This window comes from Apis florea, unplaced genomic scaffold (assembly GCF_048593485.1).
Source record: "Apis florea isolate Af1SG1 unplaced genomic scaffold, ASM4859348v1 contig_3517_pilon, whole genome shotgun sequence".
NCBI lineage: Eukaryota > Metazoa > Arthropoda > Insecta > Hymenoptera > Apidae > Apis > Apis florea.
In genome coordinates this window covers 80374-107005 of record NW_028256778.1, presented here as the reverse complement: position 1 = coordinate 107005, position 26632 = coordinate 80374, and the positions used below count along the sequence as shown (strand labels likewise).

Sequence of the window (26632 nt, the reverse complement as noted above, 5' to 3'; positions counted from 1 at the left end):
AAAATATTTTTCTCCTCAGTCGAACACGAAATCCATTTGTTTCGAATAAAAAGCGTTTATCTTAATCTTAAACTTTTATGAAATTAGAATAATGAAATATTATTTTTTAAATTGTTTCCAACGTTTAAAATTCTTTTTTTACAATTAAATTACACAGCGTATTTCACTATAAAAAAAAAGTAAACTTTCTCTTCAACTAATTAACTAATTTTAATTGATAAAAATTTACCAATGAATGTCCACCATTTCGAAAATGCTTTAATTTCTTCTCGTTCTAAAATTTCTTCTTTCATCTCTCCTTGCAAAATTTGAAACGGACTCTATTTTCTCCTCCGTTAATCTCCCTAAACTAACGCGGTTAATTTTATTTGGAAAAAAAAAAAAAGGAAAAGGAAAAAAGCTACGAAAATTAGTCGAGTATAATTCAATTTTTCCTCTAACTCAATAACGCGGAGCGCAACAACGGCCGTGACCAAAAATATTCTCCTTGACTTCGAAGAGAAGGACCCCGTAAAATTTCTAAATCGATATTCTCGTTCGAGCATATTAATTAAATAACTTTTACCAAGAGTCCACGAGTTCTATTATTATCGATCTATCGTTTATTTATACCGGCGAGATAGAGTTGCATCTCCCGTGTTTAACCACGATATTTCACAGAATTCAAACCCATATCCCATTTGTCTTAATATTTCTTGCTTCTCCATAAATCTCTTGGTTGGTATTATATCGGAGGAAGGTCGTGGCGATTTCTCTCCCTCTCTCTTTTTCTCTCTCTCTCTCTCTCTCTCTCCAATGATTTTATAATAACAACAATTTTCGAGATGTATTAAATATTTGTGCAAAAAACGATCGAGGTGAGAATATAGTTCAAGTTGAAAATAAAAGTCAAGAGAAATCGGGGGAGGGGGGAAAATCTGTGAGAGTAATTAAAAAATTCTGTTTCTGTAAGATTATTATCCGTAAACCTCGACCTAATAAATTTTTATACGACACGTTGATGGATTGTTTGGATATTGTAATTTTTGGTAAAAAAAAAAAAAGAAAAGAAAATAGTTATCAATCTTGTGGCGATACTTAAATACCAATGCATCGACACATGCGGCAATCTGATATTTATATATAATAATAATAATAATAGTGTAATTTTTTTTAATAAATTTAATATTCCTTTCTTTAGACAAAGCATTCAGAACAACGTTTAATCGTTTTAATAAAAATCATTTTCTGTGATGTTTCATTGATTCCATTACACGAAATCCTCAAAGGGAATAATCGTATTTCCAGAATATACGATTACTCGAGTCCTTCGAAAACGTCTCGTCGCTTCAGACGAGAAGAAGAACGCTTAACTCGTCGATTACGTTTCAAAAACACTTCGTTTTCGTTTCGAAAATTATTTGCACTTCTCGCGCGAACAGAAAAATCCGATAAGGCAAATTCTCGTCTCGAAAATGGGGTATTTTTCGATTTTTCATTTTCACATTTTCATCGAGAACCAACAAAAATTGTAGCTGCTGTTCGTTTTCGATTCATCTCTTAATAAAAAAAAAAAAAAAAAAAAACAGAGGAGCCTTCGAAACGTTTATTTCCTCTCTCTCCATTTTTTTGTTAAACGATTCCTTCGAAATCTCTATCCGTGGAAAATCATCGTATACCTCGAATTGTTCCGAAAATATTATCTTTCGATTCGAAGAAGAGTTATTTAAACTTTCCACAACTCGATCTGAGTTTGTTTTAATCGAACAATCGATGTTCTTCTTCTTTTTCGCAAAAACGATCAAAGGCGTGTATAAACAAAGGCTGATTGATTCATAAAAAAAAAAAAAAAAAAAAGAACATGCACATCTATTTTTCATGCATTCACAATTTTTACGTAATCCAATTGAACGTTGAAACGTCTCTTCGAGAGGATAATCTCGCGATAATCTTATTAATTAGTAGACACATTCTAATTTTCGTGAGATTGGAATGGAAAAGTTTTTCAAGCGATTTTAAAACGATAATTCCACCCTCAGAATTTCCATAGACTCTAAACTCGTTAAGCGATATGCTTGAATTCTCGTTATACCGGTAATATCATTAGTTTATGTAGCTAAAATTTGCAAAAAGGCGAGTTTACTAAATTTAATTCGATTCGGCGGTCGTTTATATAATAAATTTTGTTGCGCTACTCGAAAAATATATATATATATATTATATATCCACCAACTTACTCTCGTTTACATTCCTGCCTTGCTTGTATAATTTTATTCAACCTCTGAGGGCCGAGAATGGAAGGCCAACAAATATGCATGTATCCCCTCCTCTTAATTATATATTCCTTAAGCTTTTTTTTACACGCTGGAAAAGTCTTACGGTTAAGAATAAAAAAAAAAAAAAAAACATACACTTCTTCTCGTTTTTTAAAAATCCAAATATTTTTGAAGATGGACAATTTTTTAATATAAAATTGAACGGAAGATGTAGAGTGGATTGAAAAATATAGTCCTTATTTCTCGTGCAAAAAAAAAAAAAAAAAAAATACTTGAAGCGATAATATTTCATTTCGTTAAAATATTCTGTGCGAATAGCAAAGGCCATGCAATACCATTTACGTTTATATATATACACATTTTTTTATCTTTTTTATATGTCATCAATTTTATGAAACGAAGTTAAAACACTACAATTTCAAAAGTGTCCCGTGAATCGAGCTATTAATTACACTCTTGTTATATTCGAAAATTATTAGTATTATTTTTTTAAATAATAAAAAGTAATCCAGGGGATAATGATTGGAGTATAATGTCGTATCTCTGCCTCGATAAAAGTCAAAATTTCAATTTGTCGATGTAACTCCGTTTTGGTAGCTCCGTTTCGTGAAAGCGAACGATTTTCATTCAAAGTTGCGTCGAAAACCGGTGGCAGAGAGATAGAAACTTTTCTCAAAGCATATCCACGGTTGCGGGGCCAAGGTTAGCTTCCGGGGCCAGCTTCGTTACGTCATTCGAGCAGAATATACACCTTTGATCAGTTTTCCGGCTTTGATGTTCGAAAAACGAAACAGTGTTCCGCTCTACGATTCGTTTTCTTCTTTCAATTATGTGCGTGTTATTGTTTCCGCGAAAGCAGCCATGCTTGCCATGCTCCCTTTTTTATTTGTTTCGTGAACTCGAGAATTTTTAATAATGTTAATTATCACAACGAAAATGTACAATTATATATTTTTTCATATTTAATTTAAATTTATATTACGCGACGAGAATGTAATAAGACATGGAATCATTCGATCGAATCTCCAAGATTTTCCATTCTAACTTTTCTGGAATTGTTTCATGGAAAAATTTACCACTCGAAATGTTCAATTGTATTCACACGCATTCATTTATCTAACGCATCAAATATCTCCTCCACGGATCCAAAAGTGATCCCTCGTTACATTCTTATCATCACTGGTCGAAAGTGATAGATTATAAATATTCGAATTTCTCGTTAAAATCATGCGCAAAACGAAGAAACTCAACTTTACTAAAACGTGTCAATTTGCCTTGCCAAAATAAACCCAATTCGATCGAGAAAATTTTCGACATGATGGCGAAACCATGGAGTTGTGTCTCGATGAAATTGCTCTTCTCCTCCCCCCTCCCCCTTTCTGCATTCTTACAAGGGATCGTATTCCCCTCGGTGGCAACCATTGTGAAACGAGTTTGGGATATCCCTCGACGAAAGTCACTCCTTAGTTTTAAAATTGCATAACGGTTTCCTTACGGTGAAGAGTTGATGCACCCCCTCCGATGGGATTAAGTTTGTCCAACTCGAGACAGAATAGGTATTTTCCCTTGGAGAGGAGAAGGAACGATCCTCTTTTTTTCTTCCTCTCGAGGAACAGAGAAGTTTCTCTCTGTTCGATCATAATTGAAGAAGCTCGAGGAGGTTCAAAAATCTTCACAATCTTAATTAGAAAATTAATTAATTCGATCGACTCGCGTTTGATCGAGCGGTGGCCGCAATTCCATTCGATAAGTTTATATTTTTCTCGATCGATTGCTCTTTTTTTTTTTTTTTTTTTTTTTTTTTACTCGTCTCGTTAAAATAAATAAATGAAACGGTTCCTCGATGATCCTTCGTTCGCGCGTTGATAAGATTATTAACGGGAAATATCAAAGGGAGAGAAAAAGTTGTATGCGATAAATAATTTTCTCCCGCGGGTCAAGGTTTCTTCCAGCAGGCTTATCTTCACCGGATACAGGTGTGTGTGTGTGTGTGTGTGTGCGCTTCGCGTGCGAGCCTCGACTCGTGCTCGAATTCATTAAAATGACTTATTAGCATTTCTTTTAAATTTTACGATTCTTCTTAATCGATTATGAAATTAAATTCGCGAATTGCCATTCGCAAATTGTGCGATTCAGCTCGATCTTTTTTCTTTCTCAATTTTCCTCCTTCTTCAATCTGTTTAACCACGGATCGAAATTAACAATAATCAAATTTCCACATCGATCAATGTGTGATTCAATTGATAAAGTTTTTTTTTAATCGTTTTAATGGTTAATCCCTTGGCCCCCTGATTTAAATAAAAAAAAAAAGGATTAATAAATCGTTACAGTTTGAATAACTTCGCCCTTCCTCCCTCTCTCGAATCGTCGTTCTATTTCCCTTTATTTATTTAAACTTGTACGAAGGAAGGAAGGGTAACGAGATCGAGTTGATTTTTTTTTAAAGCAGCGATTCTAGAAAGAAAAGTACAGTAGCTCGAGGAATTCTATCCATTCCTTTTTATTTTTCCTGCTCCTCCCCCGCCCCCAACGTTGCGCCAACGTTTTATTTCCAGGCGAAACCTTTCGCAGCCCATTTATTCCACCATTTCCGGTTACGATATCTCCTACCTCGATCAAATTTTATCCACGTGGCGGGATTAAGTTTTTCTCCTTCTTCTCTCTCTCTCTCTCTCTCTCTTGGCCAATAGAAAACAGAAGCTTTTTTGTTTAATAATTCTCGTACGATGTAACGACAACTCTAAGTTCGAAGTTGATCGATAGTGATTCTATAATCTCTTGTAAAAAATCTAAATGAATGAATCAACGGGTTAGATGTTTCCTCGATTCGAGAAAGGATTCTTAGAATCCTCTGCGCCATTTTAGGCACGTTTACAATGACGTTTGATTCGCATTCCTCGGTCTAAAAAATTCGTGAAGAAATGCGTTAATTTTCTCGAAGAGTACCATTACCATTTAGATTTGATTGCAAAAATAATCTCTCAAATCCTGGAAGATCACGTTCCAATTAAATTGAAGCGTTTTAAAAGATATAAGTGCCAAGTACACTCCGATCGTTTTCTCTTCTCGCAACATCGTTTTTTACGTCCTTTTTTTCTTTTCACGTGCCATTTTCTTCAATCTTCTATTTACGTTAATCGTTCACTGGACACTTAACTTCGGAGTACTCGCTACGCAACTTCCTCGAGGTGTTCTTCCCTTTTGTCTTGCGAGAGAATTTAAATTTAAAAAAATCTTGAATTACGTATTTCATCGATCCGTTTTATTAGATCTCATAAAATTAGCTCTTCCATTATTCGAACGATTATTCGAATTGGAGGAAAATTCGTCCTCTTCGGCCGATTTGTCGATCGCTTTGGATTTGGATTACATTCGGTTAGATATTAATATTTAGTTATTACTCACATTATCTCACTGATAATGCGGTTGTAATAATTAGATCGCGGCTTTTCACGCAAATACGAGTACTTTCATATTGCACGCGATTTGCATATTTTATTCACATCGTGCGACACACCATGCTCGATATCAGATCCCCTGATTAATAATTAAACCGGAGGCAATCGATTAAATAAAGATCCAATAACGTGTTTCAATCGAAAGAACGTTTAAATTAATTTAGAATCTTCGATCGTATCATATTAGTAAGACGAGCGATATTTTTAATTGTTATTCATCCTTTTGCGATAAAAATAAATTTTCTCTCTCTTTCTTCTTTGTTGAAATTTCTCTCAGGAAATCAGACTAGTTTTTTTTAATTTATATTCTCTTCCCACTCTTTGTATATCTTTGAGTTGTATAAACAAATTTATGCAGTTTTTCACCATCAATTGACTGCTTCTGCTGACGCACTTTTTCTCTCTTTCATATTTACGCTAGTTAGACGAAAGTAAAGCTACTTATCGCGCATTATAGAGAATATATATATAGATATATAGTATATGTGCAGAAGATTTCTGAGAGATTGAAACATTTTCACACGTGGGTATCTGGGAATATTTGCTTTTTGAATTGTAACGTTCACGTAATCAGTTTAAACGATTTTAAAGATCTTCTAGAGTGTATATAGAGGAATAATATTCTTATGAATAGGGGAGTGGATGGAAAAGCATGCACGAGATTAAAATGAATGAAGAGTTAGCAAGTTAAAAGTGTTTTCAAGTTGGTTTAAAAGTAGTCTTTTTCGTGGTCTTTATAAAATTTTCCCGATTTTTTTTTCTTCGTTAAATAATCTTGCAAAAGTTTTTTTTTTTTTTTAATTATAATTACATTGAACCATTTGATCACACAACAACATTTTCCACAATCTGCTCTTTATTCAATGTTTTAAAAATCATCGTGTTTTTCCCCATCATTTCTTTCTTTCTTCTCAAAATCATATTTTATCACCAGTTTCATAGATGTCTCGAATGAATTATAATAAATCGTTTTCTATTTTTTTTTTTTAACGTTAAATAAAAAAAAAAATTGTGTGATAAATCCTGGAAACGAAATAGCTTTTCGGTTATTAACTTTCGATAGCTCTTCGTTATTACCTCTAATATATCTACGCTTCGATTGCTGCATATAAATCGATTTCTTTTTTTATCGAATCGTGTATCGTTTTAATAAAAACGCGTGTACAGTTTTGATAAAAATAAAACGCAAATTTTCATACTTCTTCCCTTTGGAGATTAAAAAACGAGGTTATCTTTTTAACTATAAACCAAATATATTTCCAAAGATTCAATTTGTTAAGTGGAAAATGAACCTGTCGAATATCTTCAATTTCTCGGCCTTGAAAAATGAACATTTATCAAATCGATATTTTTTTCCTTTTCTCACCAGCAAAAAAATAAATATAATGTACACACCTTACCAGATAATTTTCAACTCACGATCTCAAGTCTCTCTCTCTCTCTTCCTCCCGTCCAATATTCTCGCGAAATTTAATAATATTGAAATATCGTGATCGACAATTTCATCTATCCTTCTTTCTTATCCTTCATCCACTATGCATTTATGCGCTTGCTTTCTCTCTCTCTCTCTCTCTCTCTCTCTCTCTCTCTCTCTCTCTCGGTTCAATAGAAAGATTTCAAAGAAAGAGGAAGCTTGGGTAATAGCCTTTTAGAAAGCCTCCTCGTGCCTTCTTGGACGGACGGCGAGGAGGGGATTGTTTCGAAACGGTTCGATGCACGTTGTTCGGTGACGTGGCGCGTATCACGTTACAAGGCATACGACCCATATAACACCCATCCCGCCCTCCATAAGCTTAACACGGTTCATTTGCAACATCAGGATCAACGATCTATCAAGAGACTTCCCTTAACACCTTGTTCGCTTAAAACACCTTCCACGGTTAACTGACCGAGATGGACGCCATATTGATTTTGCACATCCTCGATCAGTTTAAAATATTTTCTGTATTTAAAATGTATTTACATCTTTGATGTTAATTCGATTGGGATGATCGAGACGCGTCTGAGAATTTGATTAGACTCGTTTTTTTCAGAAATATGATTGCTAGAATCATTTTGAAGAGGATCAATCTTCGATGCAATTATTATTATTAAATTTTATTAATTCTGCTTTAAGCCATCGCTATTATTATTGTACTTATTATTGTTCGAAGAAGAAAATAATAAAATAGTTCAACACGAAGGGATTATCTTTAACAATCGTTACATTCAGGACAGAATTCCAAGAGAATATTGTTTTTCCCTTTGTCCATGTTCGATGGCGTGTAACGCTTGCTTGCTCGAATGTTATCACGGTTAAAAGAGCTGGAAGAAGCAATTGTTGAAAACAATTCATTCAGCCCGATATTAAATTTCTAATGCAACCATGTCCGTCCATTCTATCTCGTCTGTCGATGGATCGATACGATAAATGAATCGATCATTAATTGCTCGTGAAAATAATAAATATAATAATTTTGTCCAACGAATGTTCAATGATATTTTCTTCGAGTTGTTTGTTTGCTCGAGCTCGACTCATACCCAACACTACGATTCTATTCTTTCGAAAGTTTCCGCAAATGTTGCTTGAAATTTATTTAAATAAATTGTATTCCTTTTAATCCAAGAAGATATTTGCATTTCACAGAGTATCGAGGAGAACTCGACCGATTTGGCTTAGCCACGGCTTCGTTCCATGAATTGACAAATTCAAAAATCGTGTCGAATGTTCCTTCCATTGATCGAAAGTTTCGTTTCGATATTTGGAAATATTTTGAACAAACAATTTTTTCCCGGCGAAACGAAATATTTGTACCTTTTATAACGTTTCATTACTTGCCCGTTTCGTTATTTGCATACGCGAGAAATGTTTAAATATACAAAAATCTGCATAACGTACAAAAATGGAGATATCCAAAATAAAATAATAAAATACTCCAATATACATGTGTTATAAACGATTAATTAAATTCTTATTTAAATTCCATCCCGTTATTTCGACGACAAAAGTACAAATAAATATTTCAACAAGTCTAATCGTATAATTATCGATACAAATTTTCCAGACTTACTATTCTATTCTTTCGTGCGATCTTTCAAATACGTTTTTTTTTTTCTTTCTTTGGATCCGAGCCAACAGCGATGTCTGTCTTCCTTCTGATTTGCTTTTGTACAGACTTTTGTAGATTTACTTTTGTTATCTGTTACAACGCTCTTTTGTTCTTCAGAGAGACAATAGTCATCGTTAATTTCGACGAGATACGTATTCTCATACGTTTAAAAACATTTCCCATCATCAATTCCTATTTTTCCGTCTTTAATTCTTCACAATCATTTCCTAACTCGTGAAATTTCGAAATTGAATCGAACGATCTGATTCCTGAGAGAAACCTGTTTGAATTTCACGCCCTGGCGAGCAAATACTTGGCTCCTCTAATGTAGTTAACAATCGGTGTTGCGTAGATATAAGTTTGTAATCATCGGTGCATGAAATTGATCGAAGCAAGCCGAGCGGTCTGTTTCCTCTCTCTCTTTTTATCTTATACTTCTCTTATAAAGAAAAAAAAAGAGTAAAACTACGTCTTCTTTGTCGTTTCTTGCCAGAGGCGAGGAAGGAATCTTGGAGGATTTTTCCTCAACTTTGATGAACGAAATGTCGTAATAAACGCGGATTGCGAATTAAAGAATATCTCTCTCTCTCTCTCTCTCGTTTCTAAAAATTAATCGAGAACTTTATCCTCTTGTTCTCTTTTTCTCTGTTCCATCGTCGGTGTTATTTATTGCGACAGATTGGATCCAAGTTTTTGCAACGATCTTGATATTCATTTATAAATTATCATATTGGATCTATTTGCTTACGAGATTTTGTACAATTTCAAATTCCACGATCTCCATGATCTCTCTCGTGCTCTATTTACAAAGTTTTGAAAAATTCTTTGATTCGTCGAAATATTATTTTCTCTTAAAAAAAAAAAAAAAGAAAAAAAAAAGAGATCATTCGATGGAACGATTTTTCAATTTTTTTTTTCTCAATAATTTAAAAATTTGAATCGAAAGTGTTCGTGTATTTTCTATATTTAGAGTATATATATATATATATATATGACGACTTAGTAGAATTTACCTGTAACGGGGTCGTTTCTTGTTGATCAGCGCCCGAATACGGCGGATACAGTTGCGCGATGCACATAACCGCCTCGTTACAGAATTTCAGCCCCATCACCTCTTCATCCTCTCTCCCGTAACGAAAAGTCAACGTAATCTGCCCGAATACCTTGGAAACAGACAGACGAACGATCGATTAATATTCAGAGATAATGTTCATTCTTTCATTCGTGCCTGAAAAATTCCATTTCCAATTTTATTTTAGAAGAAGAGATATCAAAGCATTTCTCTTCGAATTCGCTTCGAAATAAGATAAAAAAATACAAAACTTCTCCAATTTTATCTCAGAAGAATGCTACTCATTTGTCTATTTATTCTTCTCGTCGGAGCAGAAATTCAATTATCACGTTATTGCGTTGAATTTTGTAATAGTTTCACGCATCGGGTTAATAAGAGATGAGACAAAGAAAAGAAAGAAGAGGAACGAAATCGATTCATCACGTCGTGTGTCACGTCGTTGAAACCAAGTTAATTTCAATCGAAACGAACGAGATTTAAATTTTTACCCCGCAAAGGGACACTTACCCTTTTACCTTGCAAAAACTCTGGGTCGAGCAACAGCACGCCCTGCAGCTTGTCGATTTTCGCCTCGCCCACGATCAGATCCCTGCTCGCCAAGTAGAGAGTGAGCTTGTTGTTCGGCGATGACTTCTTGTACACCCTGAGGGACAATAAGAAACAGCGGTTTGCCCCTCGGTCGTGGAAAGAGGTTTAAGCGAGAAACAGGGGAGAAAATTAAATTTCTCTTCCCTGCTCGACCAGCTATTGTGCCGCGTTTAAGCGGCGCAGAATCATCAAGCGGTTAATTGTGCACTCTGCTTCAAAGCCGAATTTCACGAAATAATTTTCTTTTCTACGGACAGTTATTATATACGGGGCAAAGTTTACAAACAAACGAAGAAAAAGAATAATTTTATTGTAAATATATAAATCTAAGAACAAATGATACTCGAACGAATCTTCCAAACACTTATTCGACGAAAATAGACAATGCTTGTATAAGTGTTTTTCGAGGCATACACAAAACATGATCGTTAATTTTTATTCTCACTCGCATTATTAATTAATTAATAATTAATAATCGCATGTTATCGATCTCGAGCCAATCACCAACGACCATCGATCAACCCTTTAACAATCTTGATACATCTAATTCTACGAATCGAACCTGCACCAATAATTTTTCACTTTGCCCATATTCTACTATTTTTGAGGGGGGAAAAATTGATCGAGAAATATCGCGAAGTATATATTAATTTGAAAGAAATTTCGTTCGAAAATGAATATTTTTAAAAAAATATTCGTAATAAAGTTTTAAAATATTCATTTGAAACGAGGCTCGATACAATCATATATATATATATATATCATCACTATTTGCACATCATCGATAACTCGTAACGGTTATTGATTGCGGTTTTGGATTGAATCGTCGAATAAATATCCGGCGGGGCAACGAATCGGTAATTTCAAAATTGTTTGGGATCGATGTATTAACTTCTCGTCGATTCGAATCGAAAAGTAGCAAAGAACGATCCAAACAGTTTTTTTATTTTATTCGTGAAAATATTTCTCATATTTCATCGTTTAAAAAAAGAAAAAAAAAAAAAGAAAAAGAAGGAGACACGAAATCCATTATCACAATCGAGCCAACGATCTTCAACGATCTGACGCTTTGATCATTCGATCAAAAGAGAAACGCGGAATAATTTCTTTTTTTTCGTTCGTAATCGGATATCGTGGATGAAACGCGATATTCGTATTTCTCGGCGAAGGAAACGAGCTGTGTGTATAATTATCTTGTCGCGCTGGTGACGAATGTTTACCAGGAAAAGGGGGTAAAAGCAGACGCGTGGATGAAGGTGTTTCGCGATATTTGACGGCGCGTGACTTGCTTCAAGGAAAATCGAATTTGAACCGCTTCTTGGAAATATATTTCTACCTTCGATCGTTGTCCCAAGGATCGTCCCTCGACGACGAGGTATTCTTCGTTTCTTCGCATCGAGAAAATTACGAATATCTTTCCTTCCCCCCTCCCCTCCCCCCCCTTTTTTTTCCTTTAAAGAACAAGGAATAAAATTTGCGGAGATTAGAACAGAGATGATAATTTAAGCATATCTGCTTAAATTAAAAATAGAATTTCTTATTTAAATTGCGAGGCGAGGGGTTGAGCTTGTAATTCAAGCTTCAAAGAAGATGCTAATTTTCTTTTCGAAAATATAGTAGCTTCGAATTCTTGGATGTTATCGAGAAGTTATCAGACAGGATTTAATTAAACAATTTCGATACTGGTTTGTCGCGAAACCTCCCCTTCTCTTCTTTAATTAAACGCCAAAAAAGCTGTGTTAATTAATTTTTCTTTTATAGAATTTCCAGGTTGCTACTTTCTAATCATTCGAACGAGCATTCTTTATAATTGGACTTTGACTATAAATTATCCCGCCTGTCTCTCACGTTTACTCTGCTTTCGCTGTTGGATAGAATTGTTCCGCGATATCTTAGTTTCCCTTTTTTACAGACACCGGATAGCTGTTGCGTGCCTCGTTTTACGTCACGTTTCACATCCTAAGAATGTGTTTCCGCTTGTTTTAACTCTCTCTCTCTCGTTTGTTTGTTTCCAATGGAGAGCGTAATAAGGAGATTTGTTGTTACATAAAACCCTACCCTTGGAGGGGACCCTTCTCCCCAAACAATTTTCGATCATCCATCCGGATATTTTCTCTCTGTTTTTCGTTTAACAGCAAGTACATGGAGAGAATTTTACCTTTGACTGCTGATCGTGTCCGGGATGTTTTCACCGGGATTTTCCACCTTCCTGAAACAAATAAATAATTCGAACGATTTTAATTTTTCCATTTGCAAGAATATCGGATATCGATGCGTTCTCCGATTCATCGAATTTAATTTATTTCGAATCTTCCAACTTTCGACTTGTTTTTCGTTTTTCGCGGTTTAAAAAAAGAAAGTTTATTTACGAAAGACGATGGAACGTCTGCGCTTCGTACGTTCGCGGTAGAAGTTGAATCATCGCGCTTAATTTAATTTAAATTCCTCCGACAATTTGATCGAGCAAGATATTTTCTCTTAAACGCGTCTCGTATGAAGGATCGATAAATTTGTGATTATTGGCGTGCCAAATTATCAGATTAATCGAAATATCACGTCTCTTCCTATCGTCAAACTCGCGTCGCTCGTAATCTTCGTTTCCTCTCCACATATTCCGATCATCAATCAACTCGATAAATAAGCTTTCGTAATAATTCGTAAATTTGTTTGCCGATCATTTATTTTTACTCGTCTCGTTCGTTTAAATTAATCGCGGCTTCGTCGAGTTTTCGAGCGAAAAAAAAAAAAAAAAGAAAGATATTCGAGAAAACGGAGGAATTGAAAGCTATTTATTTGCGCGATTCGTCGATAATATTATTATTTTTCGAAGCGATTTATGGATTAATTTATCTCGAGGTATTTTCGCGAATATGCAACTTTCTTGGAAAATGAGACGAGAGAAGAGATCGAGCGGTGTAATTTAAGGATCGATATTTTTAAATTACGAGCCATTGAACGAGTCGATTCAATCATTGTGTGAAAATTAATAATTCATTTATATTTTTTCAAAATATCCAAAATAATGCTGTTTCAATACATCTCTGTAAGAATTATTATTTTAAGTTTCGTTTTTCGAAAATCCTCTTTTCTTTTCCCCTCTGAATAAAGTCACAGGCTTAAAAGAAAGAAATGCATCGGCAAAATCATTTTATCAAAACGTAAAATAACGATCGAAAATAATTCGTAATGGCAAGCGGTCGAGGTTATACGAAAAGCGGATTAACCGTAATAGCTGGATATGTAAATGTTGTTATTAAAGCATTTCAACGAGTGATTAAGTGACTTTTTTCAAATTTTTAACCAGTTACTTTTTCGACTCTGCTCAACGGTGCTACAACGTGAAGAATTTAGATCTAAAAAGATCTAGATCATATCGTTACGCGCAATGATAAATCTCTCGAAAGCCTTGATCTCTTCTCACCGTCCCTGACATTCTTCTCTATGACGCTCGTATCCACCTTCGTCTCCACCTTCCCTCTCCTTGCAAATTATTAGACCCGCAACGTTTCACAACCCTTTGTCTTAAAAATTCTTTCAACCACGTTTCTCGCTTGGCAATTATTCGCTCCTCGTTTCCACGTCGTTTATCGTGTTATGCTCTTCCGAATGAACCGGTGTCGAATTTAAAAAAAGAAAAGGAAAGAAATTGATATTTTAATCTTTAATCTTTCTCCAGGGATCTTTCACGCGTTCGAACACTTTTCTTTTCTTTTTGTTGTTGTTGTTGTTGTCATTATTGTCTTAGATCTTGGCGCTTAGAAGAAAGTTGCATCGTTTTGCAAGAGGAGAGAAAACTTCGTAATCTTTAGAATCTCAAGAGAGATAAGTTGGACACGATTGAATATTTTTTCCTATCTTTCTTCCGTGTGAGAAAGTTTTTTTTTCTTCTATTTCTTAAACTGTTTAAAGAAAGAGGTATTTTTTTTCTTTTCACCCGTTAAATTATTTTTCACCCTCTTCTTCATCTTTCTTCATCTTTCTCTCTGTTCACCATCCCAGAATTAACATCGCAAAGTAATTAAGCAATGCTCGAGTAAAACTATATAAATTATATTTTCGGGGTTGCATGCTTTAAAAATTTCTTCTTAAAAATTCCATCGAGAGGGATTATACGAATAACAACCTGTTGGACTCATATCTACCCAGCGATATCACGAGGTTTTCCTTATTTTCTAATTCCGCCCGATACGATTAATTGTTTCGTGGGGGGGGGGGGGAGGGATCAATCGGGTCAAGGGTGGCTCGGTTTTCCATATGCAGGGTAGTTCCAGTTTGCGCGCAATCTGCTTCGAGAGGGCGAATCACCGCGTTGCTCGGATGGCCACTCGAAAACGCACGCGAAATTCTGCAGCTAATTCTCTTCTCGGCACAAAGCGGCATCCCCAAGACCTCCTCCTACGTGACACGCCACGTACGCGCGGAATTCGCACACCCGCGTGGGCGATGGACGCTCGAAAAATTCAGACTTCTCTCCTTTTCTCCCCTCCCTTTCATTTAATTCTCTATTTTTAAACTCGTATTTTTTTTTTTTTTTATCTCCATACACGTGGCCGAAAATGTTTGCTCGTCTCGTTTCTCGGAAGGTTTGTAGATTCGAGCGAAAAATTTGATAAAGGTTTTTTTTTTTAGTGCTTCCAGATTGATAAGAATTTTGTTACATATTTTTTTTTTTTTTTTTTGAATGTTTTTAATCGATGAAACTGAAAATTGTTGAAAAGGGAAGAAGGGAGAAAAGAATGACTTTTTTTTTTAAGGCTGGTGTTATATTTTCAGAACCGTCGACTCCTTTTGGGTTGCATACACAGAATCAGATATTCTTTCCTCTCGAGCAGGTGAATGGTATATCAATACCCAAAGGAGCATAGGATAGAGTGCAGACATAAGACAAGCAACTCTGAACTTTTCCACTCGTGTTTGCGAGTCGAGTGTGCGACATCTCTCTCGAGGCGGGTTTTTTTTTTTTTTTTTGATCCTCGAGACGCAACAGGATTCGCTCGTGTGCGATGATCGATTGAATTTTTTTGTCGATGTTCTAAAAAAACTGGGTTATCTCTTTAAGATGGACGAATGAGGGAAAATTGAATAATTATTCGAAATTTTTAACTAGTTACTTTTTAATGGCCAACTGTGGAAGTCTATCTTAGGCGATAAATATAGATAAAAATCGATCGATCAATTTGTTAAATGGAATTATATATATATATATATTTTTTTTTTTACTCATCGAAGAGAATTTCAATCGTTTCGATTACCAATTGAATTTGATCGGAACTCTCTCTAGTTATTATCTGTAATTGAAGCTGTCGATTCTGTGCCAACCAGTGTTTCTCAATCGATATAGAGATATATTTAATATTTATTTAAGCCGATGATAAATCATTGATAAATTAATAACAAATATCCGCGGTTTAATAATGAGAGAACGTTTATTTGAAACTTGCAAACGGATCTATTCCACTCTTTAAATATCCTGTCTTTTTTGTTTTTTTTGATTATTTGTTTCCTGTAAATATTCGCGAAGAAACAAAAAATTACATCGTAACGAAATTATTTTTTTTAATTAGACGAGAATAGAGAAAGATAAAAATTTTTATTAGTTCGAATTTTTTTAATAGTTCGTTTGTTAACAAAAAAAAAATCATTATCAGATAAAAAAAGACGAAATAAAAATCTTATTGTTTCTATTTTTTTTTTTTTTCACTTTACTTCATTCTTTACTTTAATTCGTTGTGCTCGCCACACAAATTTCACTCTCGAAAATGTCGACCTCTCTCGACGCCGTCCCGCTTACTACTGTTGCGTTTTGTTATGGTTCGATTTCAATAAGATTTTCGAGAGAGAGAGAGGGAAGGAGACTTTTGTTATCGTCCCATTCATTACGCGATTGAACGATCGATTGTTTCGAATACTTTCATTTCGAGATACATTATTTCGTAAATTTCACATTTGCCTCGCATCTCGACGTCTTTTTATCTCTTCCTCGACTCGCATATTTTTTTAACCGATAGTCGCGATAACATTCCTCTTAAATTCCAGTAATTTTTCAACTTGATTGAAAAATTAAAGATATTAGTAAAGGAGAGGGATAAGTTTCTTGAAGATTATTTATAACTTCGACGCTAGTCGTAACACTTTTACGTGCAATTAATTGGCGATACGAATTTCTCTTTAATTCGTATTGTCCTAATAAACGACGACGTTGTTGCAATATTATTGGCTACTAATTATCACGATATTACACTAATTTACACTCGATCCAGAGAAACGTGGTGGGAAGGTATTGATATCGTTATTTGCGTTTCACCCCTGTGTGTTAACACGCGTAAATACAACGACGGTGTAAATTCCCAAGTAAAACGAAACAGGCGTGGCACATATTCTATTCGTATTAAATTTTAATTAACATCAGGATTCCGCGTAATTATGCACGGATACGTGTTATTTCGAAAACTTTTACGTTTGATCATCAATTACCATTGGGTGTTCCATTGTCGTTGCAAATTCGTTGATTAATTGGTTCCGATGAAATTTCTTCTCGAAAATCTTGTCAACTCGTATTTACCTTCGATCCTGCCGATCGTGATACGTGAACTGGCTCGATCAACGATTTTAGATTTATTTTTTTTGAACGACAAGGATGCGATTATGAAAGTATAATTATGAAAAGGGAAACAATTACGAGATTTCGGTCAATTCGTTTAATAGGCGTTTAAAAGCAGGAAAATTATTATTATTGTTATGGTACTTGTTTAGCAATTAATTTCGAATTAAAATTATTTAAGGAGTTATTGTGGAAAAAAGAAATAATTTCACAAGTGTTGTGTCATCTTTTAGGGAAAGATGCTATTTATTTGGGTGTTTATAACTGCATTTTGTAATTGTTAGGGATATAACGTGCGTGGAAAAATCGACTGGTAAACGCAATATTAGCTGTCTCTTTTTTTTATGTCAAACCCCATATATTTTGTTTTTAACAGAAATACCAGTTTTCATTCGATTCTTGCAACTGTATATTGTACATCATCATGAAATTACCGTTAAATTAAAATATATATACACGTTGCAATTAATTATTCGCGCAAAAATGATACACTTACACGTTCTCTAGGAATTCTTTTTTCCAGACTTTTGCAATACCGCCGTCTAAATTTCGTGGTATTAAATTGCTGTTATTATCCGTTCGTGGAAATTGTCGTCCTCTTTGAAACTGGACACTTTGATGTTTGAAAATGTTGAATGAAACGCGAAACAACGCGGCAGAAAATTTTTTATAATTTTTAAACGTCCGAGTTTTAACATACTTGGACTTGATTTTTCTCTGTTTTCTTCTCTTTATCGATAATTTTTACATCCGTTTGAACAACCATACTCGAGATAAATTATCAAACGAGAGTTGTTATTTTATTTAAAAATTCACGCACATTCGTTCGAACATGGATCGAATTATTTAAAAATATTTATCACGTTTTTCGTTTTTCAAACAATAATCGAATATTATATACCTATAATTGATCGAACATACAAACGAACGGATTATTTATGAATTTTGAACGACTGATAAATAAACAATTTATTGTCAAATCTTTCGGTCAAATATTAAATATCTTTTAATAATCTTTTCTTTTTTTTTTCCTTCTTTCGATCCTTCAATTTTTCGATCGAAAGATTCGTCGTTGAACATTTCCAAACAACAACAATTCGACTCTTAAAAATCTTAATCATAATTTTCAGATTTACAAATTCCATTCACATTTCGAGGTGTTGTCACGTATTTCCAACGAGACCCGGTTAAATCGCGCCTTTCATTCTATTTAAATGCACCGGTCAATCCTCCATTCGATTCCTGTGGCGAACGAATCAATTACCCTCCCCCTCCGTCTAATTAGACGGTTCTCGCGCCTCCTCTTGGAAGGAAGATTCCTTCGTGTAAACAAAGCTCATCTCGATATTGAAATTTCTCCGATAACCGCGCGTCCCTCTGGCCAATAATAATAAACTCTCTTATTTTAAAAATGAACACCCTCCCCTTTTGAGTTTCACTTTTTAAAAGTAATCGAAGCGACCCTGAAAACTAGAAGGGTTTGTTGAAAATGGAAGCGTTTCGTTCTGGTAAAAATCTGGTATCAAATCACGATACACGCATCTCGAAGCAGCGAATACCGTTCTTTCCAAGGCGAGATTCTATAACGGCGAGAGAAATCGTGGGCCACACTTTCGCCCTCTTCTAAGACTTTAAACAAGAAACAAAGTGCAGAGGATGTAATATCCAACGATAACGAACGTCGTAAATCGAACAGTTATTGCTGCCAGCGTCATAAATTTCTCCCCTCGGCCGAACGACAATTGGATTTTATCGATTCACCACCGGCTCCTCGGCCGGTATCGATCACTTCTCCGCTTTCGTTTGTGGGTCATCACGATCTTTCGTGATATAAAGGAGTTTCAAAAATCTCCTGTTTAACCGTGATCACTCTTGTACCTCTTCGTTTTCTCGATTTCACTCGAGAGAACGACGTTGGAACACGATGATCCCCAAGATGAATTATTTCCCATTGTGCGTTCCTCCAAGGAACGTTTCTCCCTTTCTTTTCGATTTCTTCGCACCCGCGGGTGGACAGAGATATTCCTCGTGCACTTTACCCAGCTTCTTCCTCCCTTTGCTGTGTAATCTCTTCGATCGTATTTTGATTCGTAGTTATTGGTGTACAGAGTTTTTTTGAATTATTCTCGATAAAAAGTGGTTTTGATAATTAACAGTGAATAAAAATTGGCTCCTCTCAAGCCGTGTAATCTTTTTGAATTTCGACAATTTTCTAACAAGATCTTTGATCGTATTATCGATACGTATATAGAGTTTTTTGAATTATTCTTGATAAAAATTGAAAACGAGATGAAAGGTCGAGGCGATGTGGCTTTAATCTTGGTAATTAATAGTAATGAAATAAAAATTGATTCCTCTCTCAATGTAATCTCTTTGAATTTTCTAACAATTTTCCAACAAGATCGTATTGATTCGTAATTATGTATTGGTGTATAGAGTTTGATGAATTATTCTTCATAAAATATTGGAAATAAAAAATTGGAGATAAAAGGTCGATCTCTGATGTGGATTTAATAATTTTTCGAATTAATCTTGGCAATTAATAGCGAGTAAAAATTAGTTTCTATTATTCAAATTATCTGAATCTATTGATATCTGAATTTATTTGTCCGTGTTCTTTGTCTCGATGGAATATTGATGGTGAATGATTCTGTGATATTGTTATAAGTAGAAAGATCGAATCGATATCCAAGGGGGGTTAAAAAATGAATGGAAAACCGGTATAAAAATAACTTGTTAAACACGTGCATTAGACACGTTATTTTTTCAAAATGAATTTTATCGAATGTTATCACGTTATCTGTTTATTTCAAAGGTTAAAGGTTGGTCGAAGGTTTTCGAGCATGATAATTATATCTCATCCAGACAATTGGTATCTGGTTGATTCTCCAACGCGAAAATTGCAAACTAACAAAATTTGTTAGTTAATTGCATCTGCGACATTTGTGGTTGTCAACAAACAACAAGTCTCCAATTCCATGGGGAAAGGGATACAGTTACTTCCAACGATACTCTTACGATATTTTATAAATTAAAATCGAATACACATATTTTTAATTCAATTAATTTTTCCATAATCTACACTTCTCTTGGAAAACTCTTGTTTGGACAACAACAATCTATAAATAATCCCTATCCGCATATTACATTTTATTCCAAATATAAAACCCAAAGATCTATTGCTGCAATATTCAAAATTGTTAAACCCACTTTTGTGAGAAAATTGTGAGAAAAATCGACGGAATATTGTTGATATCACAAACGATCGCGTGCTCACCTGTCACCTGGCGTCGTGCCACCAGGTTGCAATTGCGGCAACGATTGGGTCTGTTGTAACCTCTGCCCACGATTCTCCAACGCGTTCGACTCCTTTTTATTCGACTCTGCCATCGTCCCCTCGCCCCGCCTATTCTCTTCCATCTACGACAAAGTGAAAACGAAAATTATCGTTTAATCGAACGAAGATATTCCTGTTTGTTTTTTTTACTTTTAAAATTGAACTTAAAGGCGGTGGTCGAATATCGCGTGAAAGTGAGATAATTAACGTGCTGTTGAAACTGAGAGAGGTGCTCGAGGTAGCTCATCGAAATGGAAGAGTGTGCGGTTAAAAGATAAAGTGGTTGGTGAATAAATTTTTGAATACCTCGATTTTATTATAGCATCGTGCGAAAGTCGATGGGTGGAGATACTTGCGCGAGGTAATCGACATCGGGAGAGTAGGTGGTTGAACATTTTCGAAAGTGAGATGGATTTTTAATATTCGTGGAAACGAAGATAAAATTTTAGATCGAATCAGTGATTTCCTTCTTCCTTTTATATATATTTTTTTTTTTTCTCACGAAGTACAAGTAGCCGTATTCAAGAATTCGAGAGAAGAAGGAAAAATTTGAATCTTGAAATTATTATTCGCACGAAAGAGAGAAGGAATAGAGTGAAGAATGAAGGAAAGTTCGCGAGGAATGCGAAACTTTAAAGTTAAGTTAAGAACAATGAAGAGATGAAACTGCGAGTCTCTTATTTAATTATGCTTACGTTGCTTCTTTTTATTACCAAATATATAAAGTTTTCTTTTTAAGTAAAATTGAAATTTTTACCCGACTTATCAACTCTTGCATGAATATTATAACATTTGCATGAATTCCTAATCTCTATTCGTTTTTGTCGTCGAATATCGTTAATTTCTAAAAATGTCTACCATTATGAAATATTCCATACCGTAATTGGGTAAAGGGAGACCCGATGCTCGGCAGAATGCGGCGTCACCTCGGTCACTTTAGGCTCCAGGTGTCTTTCGTTCTCGGCCATAGTCCTTGAATCCCTTTTTTTCGACCGCAGAAATCGAGCACAAGTAGCACTGAACACTCGTAGAAAGTTCTCAACCGAGCACTCGATTTCTCTTGTTCACAAATTCTCGCGCAATTTCTCTCATTTCGAAGCAAGAAGTTTTATTTTGTCTCCTTGAAGGGAAGCAAAGCACTTTAAGAAATCAAAGTTGAACGAATTCGAGTTTGAATTAGGCGATTGAAACTTAGAAAAGTGTCGATCGTTTCCTTTAAAAGAAAGAAATTAGGAGAAAAAAATATATTTGAAGAGCAAACAAGAGTAGTATTAAGAATTGTTTCTCATTTTTTCTCCCTGTTAAATCTCTGAAAATACGATCTTGATGATAGAAATTAGGGAGAAATGTTTTTTTTTTTTTTTTTTTTGTTAAATTCTTGTAGACAATCTGCGTAATATCTGCGGTATTGTAGAATTATATAGTGAATTTATTTTATCATATATGAAATGGAACGAATAATGCGTTAGCTGAAGCGAATAATGTTTCGTTATGTATTTATGTGTATGCCGTTGTATTATTTTATTTGTATCTATATGAAATGGAACGAATTATTTTATTCGAAATTATTGCAAATATCGGCATATTTTTATTTTTAAATTAAATTAAAAGTTGATAAATACCAACAAATAAATTGCAATAAATTTTCGGTATATAAAATTGGTGTATCGACAGAGTTAAAAAAACCTTTCATTTAAAACAAAAACGTAATGGTATACTTATTTTTTATTAGATAGTTGTAGCAATGAACATAACATTTAATTGAAACATTTTCCTCTACTTTGCATAATTAAAAAAAGAAGATCTTTCTTTAAGACTCTCAAAACCTTTTCGATTAATTAATGTAATTAAACTCGAACCAAATCAATGGAACAAAGATCCAAACTAGTAGAAGAAAGACTCGTTGAGATAACTTTTAAATCAATTTAAAATCGTCGATTACACCATTAATAAGATTATCGCCAGTATTTCAATATTTTTCCAGAAATAAATATATATATTTATCGCATAATTTATCCTAAAACTCTCTAATTAAACCCCACTAAAATTAGAAAAACTTTAAACCTTGTATAACTTCAGAAGAACGTAATATCTAGTTAATGGACGAAAGACCGTTAGAAGCGCGGATTCTTTCCCTTTAAAATTCCCCTTTCATTCATCTTAATACGACTTCCGGTTCTCGAGATATCATCGCGTAAAGAAGAGAGAATTTTTAACCATTTACTTGAATCCTCTATTAAACTCTATTAAAAATCGGGAAAACTTTGAATCGCTGTAACTCCGAAAATAATAACTTCCGGTGGACGCGCGGGGTATCGTTGGAAGCGCGGAACCTTCCCCTTTAAAACGGTTTTTGTTTCACCCCGATACGACTTCCGGTTGCCGAGATATCGTCGTGTAAAGCGAAAGGTAATTTTTAATCGTTTACTCTCCCCGTCCTTGTCGCTTAGTCGGATCTCTCGCTCGCGCCTGGCTCTCACTGACCTATCCCAAACTGCAGACAAGCGGCAGCCGCGATTCCTGGAAAAGGCAGTGGAGTATACAATTCTTAGAAGAACGTAGCGCGCATTTCCAGGAAAAAATATAGGTCGCGGATCCATTCATAGTCTCCGTGTTAACCGCTATGGACACTTCGAGTCGTTATATCTCGGCAACCGTTACAGATATCGGGATAAATCGAAAAGTGACTTCAACGGCGTGGTTTTCTCTATCCCCTGACTACGTTCAGACGACAAAATTTTTAATTTCTTCTCGCGTTTTTTACACGAGAAAAATTCGAAATTCCATTTGCGATTGGTCCGCAATGATAATGGGAAGTGTGTAGAGATGTAAATCTATATATATATATATTTTTTTTATATTTATATTATACTTTTATATACAATACTCTTGTCGTATATTATGTTTCTATTTGATAATTTTTCCGCGAAAGTTTTCTAATTCTTCTCAAAGGTTTGTAATAACTTGGCCCAATAAATCCGATATTGTCCAAGTTGTCTGAGATATCTTTTAAAGGAGTCGCAAATCGAGCCAATCTTTCTATAAAAATATATATCCTTCTCTTCGTCCCATCCAATATCCCTCTCCCTCGTCATAAATTCTTCCACGTGACTCGAAAACCAAGTAATAGTTGATACACACTTTTCGAAATATCTTCTCGGTTTATACGAGAAAATGGTGGAACCAAAAAAAGATTTAACCGAGGAGGACACGCTGGGATCATTTCGATCTGTTTAATGTCGATGTAGCTTCTCTTTCGTGGAAGTTAGAATTCGTCCCAGAACGGTTATTCGTATCGTGTATCGACGATCGACTTCTACTAGCTCCTCGTTCTATTTTGAATCGAATCAAAGCGTATCACACCTCTCGTCTTCAATATTTACTCGCTCGTCAAGGCATCGAGACATCGACAGAGCTCGCAGAGGATTATAAATTGATAAATGTTATTAATTTTCCTGCAAATGGAATTGTATATTCTAACTAAAGAACAAGTATTCTTATAAATAATAATTACAAGTCTTCTTCATGAAATACTGTACTTCACGAGAAATTATTATATTTTATCAAAAAATATTTCAATTTGAATTTTGTAAAATCGTTGTACAGGATACGTATTTTTATTTTCATTTTGCTTTCCGTGTTATAAGCTCGTATTCATATAAGCTTTGCAAGATACCAGTTAAAAAAAAAAAAAAATCTCTCTAAATTAATACTACTTAATACTCTTTAAATTATTAAAAATAATTGTTAAATAATCCTATTTATATTTAAAAAAAAAAAAACAAAGTTGACTGCGACTTATGGATATTTAATCGTTGTTCAAAATATTTTTCAATCAATATTGAAAAGAAAATTAAATTATTTCGATAATTGGTACGATATATTCGGACGATAACAATTAATCCGGAATTTCAATTATTCAGATCCGCGCAAAATGGCCAGATTCGAAGTTTCTGACAGCTTTTATCCGATACTCTTTTAAACTCTTCCTCCTCGAGGAAGCGGCTCCACTATCGAGAAACTCTTCAGGGATATTCTCGTTTACGTCATCATTATCCATTATTCGCGATGATCAAAGGCATCCGGCATTTCTTCTTATCTTCGTTTCATTTCGCTCGTAATAAATTCTCGAATACTACCCATTTCAAAAGAGAGAATTAACCGAGTCCAATTGCGATCAATAACCAATGACTCCGTGAATTGTAACGAAAATTGACCAAGAAATCGGCATGCAAATTGGAACGGATGCATTAATAATTTCTTCTCCGAATAAAATTAACACATTAACCAAGTTGAACGATTAATCTTCATTAATTAAAAGATTGAGGTAAAAGAAAAAATATCTTTCGCTCGATGAGATTCGATTTCCAATTATTATCGAAAAATAATACAAAAAGAACGTGGAAGAGAATTCGTTTTTAGAAATTCCCTAAAAAGAGCAATGTGTTGTTACGATACGAAAGGAATCCTGCGAAAAGAAAAAAGAAAAACCCTCCCCCTCTGGAACACCATCAGACGTGACTAACATTCGCGCCTCCCCTTTTCCTCCGCAAAAAAGATGACTAACGAGACGATGGATGGAGACGAGGAAAAAAAGTTCCTGGGATTATATTCTTTTGCTTGACTCGTCCGCTTTTTAACGTGGACGAAAACTTGCGTAAACTTGAAACTCGGGCGCGCTTTTCAGGGATCGATGGTTCGGTTTAACGAACTGGAAATTTCGGACTTCATTCGAACGCGTTTGCTTCGATAGCTCGGCCATTCGCGCATCCCTTTTTCTTTCTCCATCTTTAGAAGATTAACGAGGGATATATAATATATTCATACGCGAGATAAATATAATAATAAAAAATTGCGCGATAAAATCATTCGAACGAAACGCTACAATTTTTTTCTCTCGTACGTACAAGCGAGTAAACTGGATGGATATCGTTCTCTGTTAAAATTTTAACGATTACTTTGCGTATTATGCGAGATTAAAAAAAAGCAAAAAAAAAAAAAAAAAAAAGGTTTCGTTTATTTTCATCGCACGATTTTTCGCGCGAAATCGGAGAAACAGAGAATTGAAACAAACAATTAAAATCGGTGAAAACCACGAGCTTCGATTTTTCTGGATTCCCAGGAAACCGAGAGAATTGTCCCAATTTTTCTCTTCGCGACACGATCGTTATTCGTTTTTCTGTATCACGATTTTTCGTTCTTCTTCTTCTTTTTTTTTTTTTTTTTTTAAATATTTTCAGAGTTCGCTTGATAAAAATCGCGTTATCCTAACCTTTTTCTCTTTTGCAAATCTTATTTCGCCATGCATTTATTCGCCGAAAGAATCTGTCTGACGTCAATGCTCTCCTTTTATGCGTGTCTGTCGCGTTATTAAAGATTCATCCCGGGAAAATTCAAAGGAGGTGGAATATCGTTATGCGAAAATATAAATATAAATATTTCCTGCCACGCCGTTTCGATACGAACTTTTTCCAATAAGGAAAAGTTGCGCACAAGTGAAGGAACGAACGGATGATACCAGTCATTTCAAATATAATATGAAATATGCGCGTGTATTTATATTAATGTAAGATTTTTCTTCTCTTTTTACGCGATATACACACACACACACACACCGTCGTTCCATAAATTGCGATTTGTGTGGATTTACAGAAAGAGAATTTGGCGTGTTTCTTTCCTTTCCTCGAATTGGTGAAAGATTATTAGTCACCCTGTACAACAATGTAAATTGAATTCGATTGTTTTCTCGAAAAAAGAAAAAAAAAAAACAAAAAAGAAACGGCTGGCCTTTTCTTTCATTCGAAAAAACGAGGGGAGAGTTGCGTAAGATTCGTTCTCCATCCGATCGATTCTAAACTATTATCATACCACACTTTGCGTAAGATCGTGTAACACCGTAATCGGATACAAAGCCTTGCTCGATTGTCAGGTAAACGTGGCTCTCGTGTCTGTTAATTATACCCCCGATGACTCTCGGAAACCCGACTGGATCGAGAGTAATTAACGTATTACGATTATTGGAACGGATTTTTGGACGATTATCGTAATTTACGTAAATATTGGCGATCCCAATATTGGAAATATTCTTTTGTCGATCGTTCAAATCTGTTATGTATCTGTTGTTTATTCCTCCCTCACGTCTCAGAGGTGATCTGCGCCTCGATGAATCTCATGGATTTTCCTTCGTTTCGTTTATTTTTGAAACAGAATTTAGAGAATTAATTTTTTAATA

The 26632-nt window shown here is 34.7% G+C and overlaps 2 protein-coding genes across 6 annotated transcripts in view; one reads left to right on the top strand and one right to left on the bottom strand.

Moving 5' to 3' along the window:
- LOC105736956 (sex-regulated protein janus-A) overlaps positions 1 to 26632 on the top strand; it is a 54920-nt gene that overhangs the window by 10672 nt on the left and 17616 nt on the right. The gene's annotated exons all lie outside the window — the stretch shown is intronic.
- The window catches only part of LOC100866987 (phosrestin-2), a 39112-nt gene that overhangs the window by 9321 nt on the left and 3159 nt on the right, over positions 1 to 26632 (bottom strand). For 3 of the 4 annotated variants that reach the window (XM_012493879.3, XM_086913948.1, XM_086913949.1), the window contains exons 2-6: positions 21279 to 21520; positions 20341 to 20483; positions 12621 to 12671; positions 10382 to 10517; positions 9816 to 9965 (exon numbers count right to left, since the gene is read on the bottom strand). In XM_012493879.3, the coding sequence (XP_012349333.1) occupies positions 9816 to 9965; positions 10382 to 10517; positions 12621 to 12671; positions 20341 to 20483; positions 21279 to 21368 (570 nt within the window). In that variant the 5' untranslated portion in view covers positions 21369 to 21520. Of the gene's footprint in view, positions 1 to 9815; positions 9966 to 10381; positions 10518 to 12620; positions 12672 to 20340; positions 20484 to 21278; positions 21540 to 26632 lie in introns of all 4 variants that reach the window. The other variant, XM_086913947.1, reaches the window with a different exon arrangement.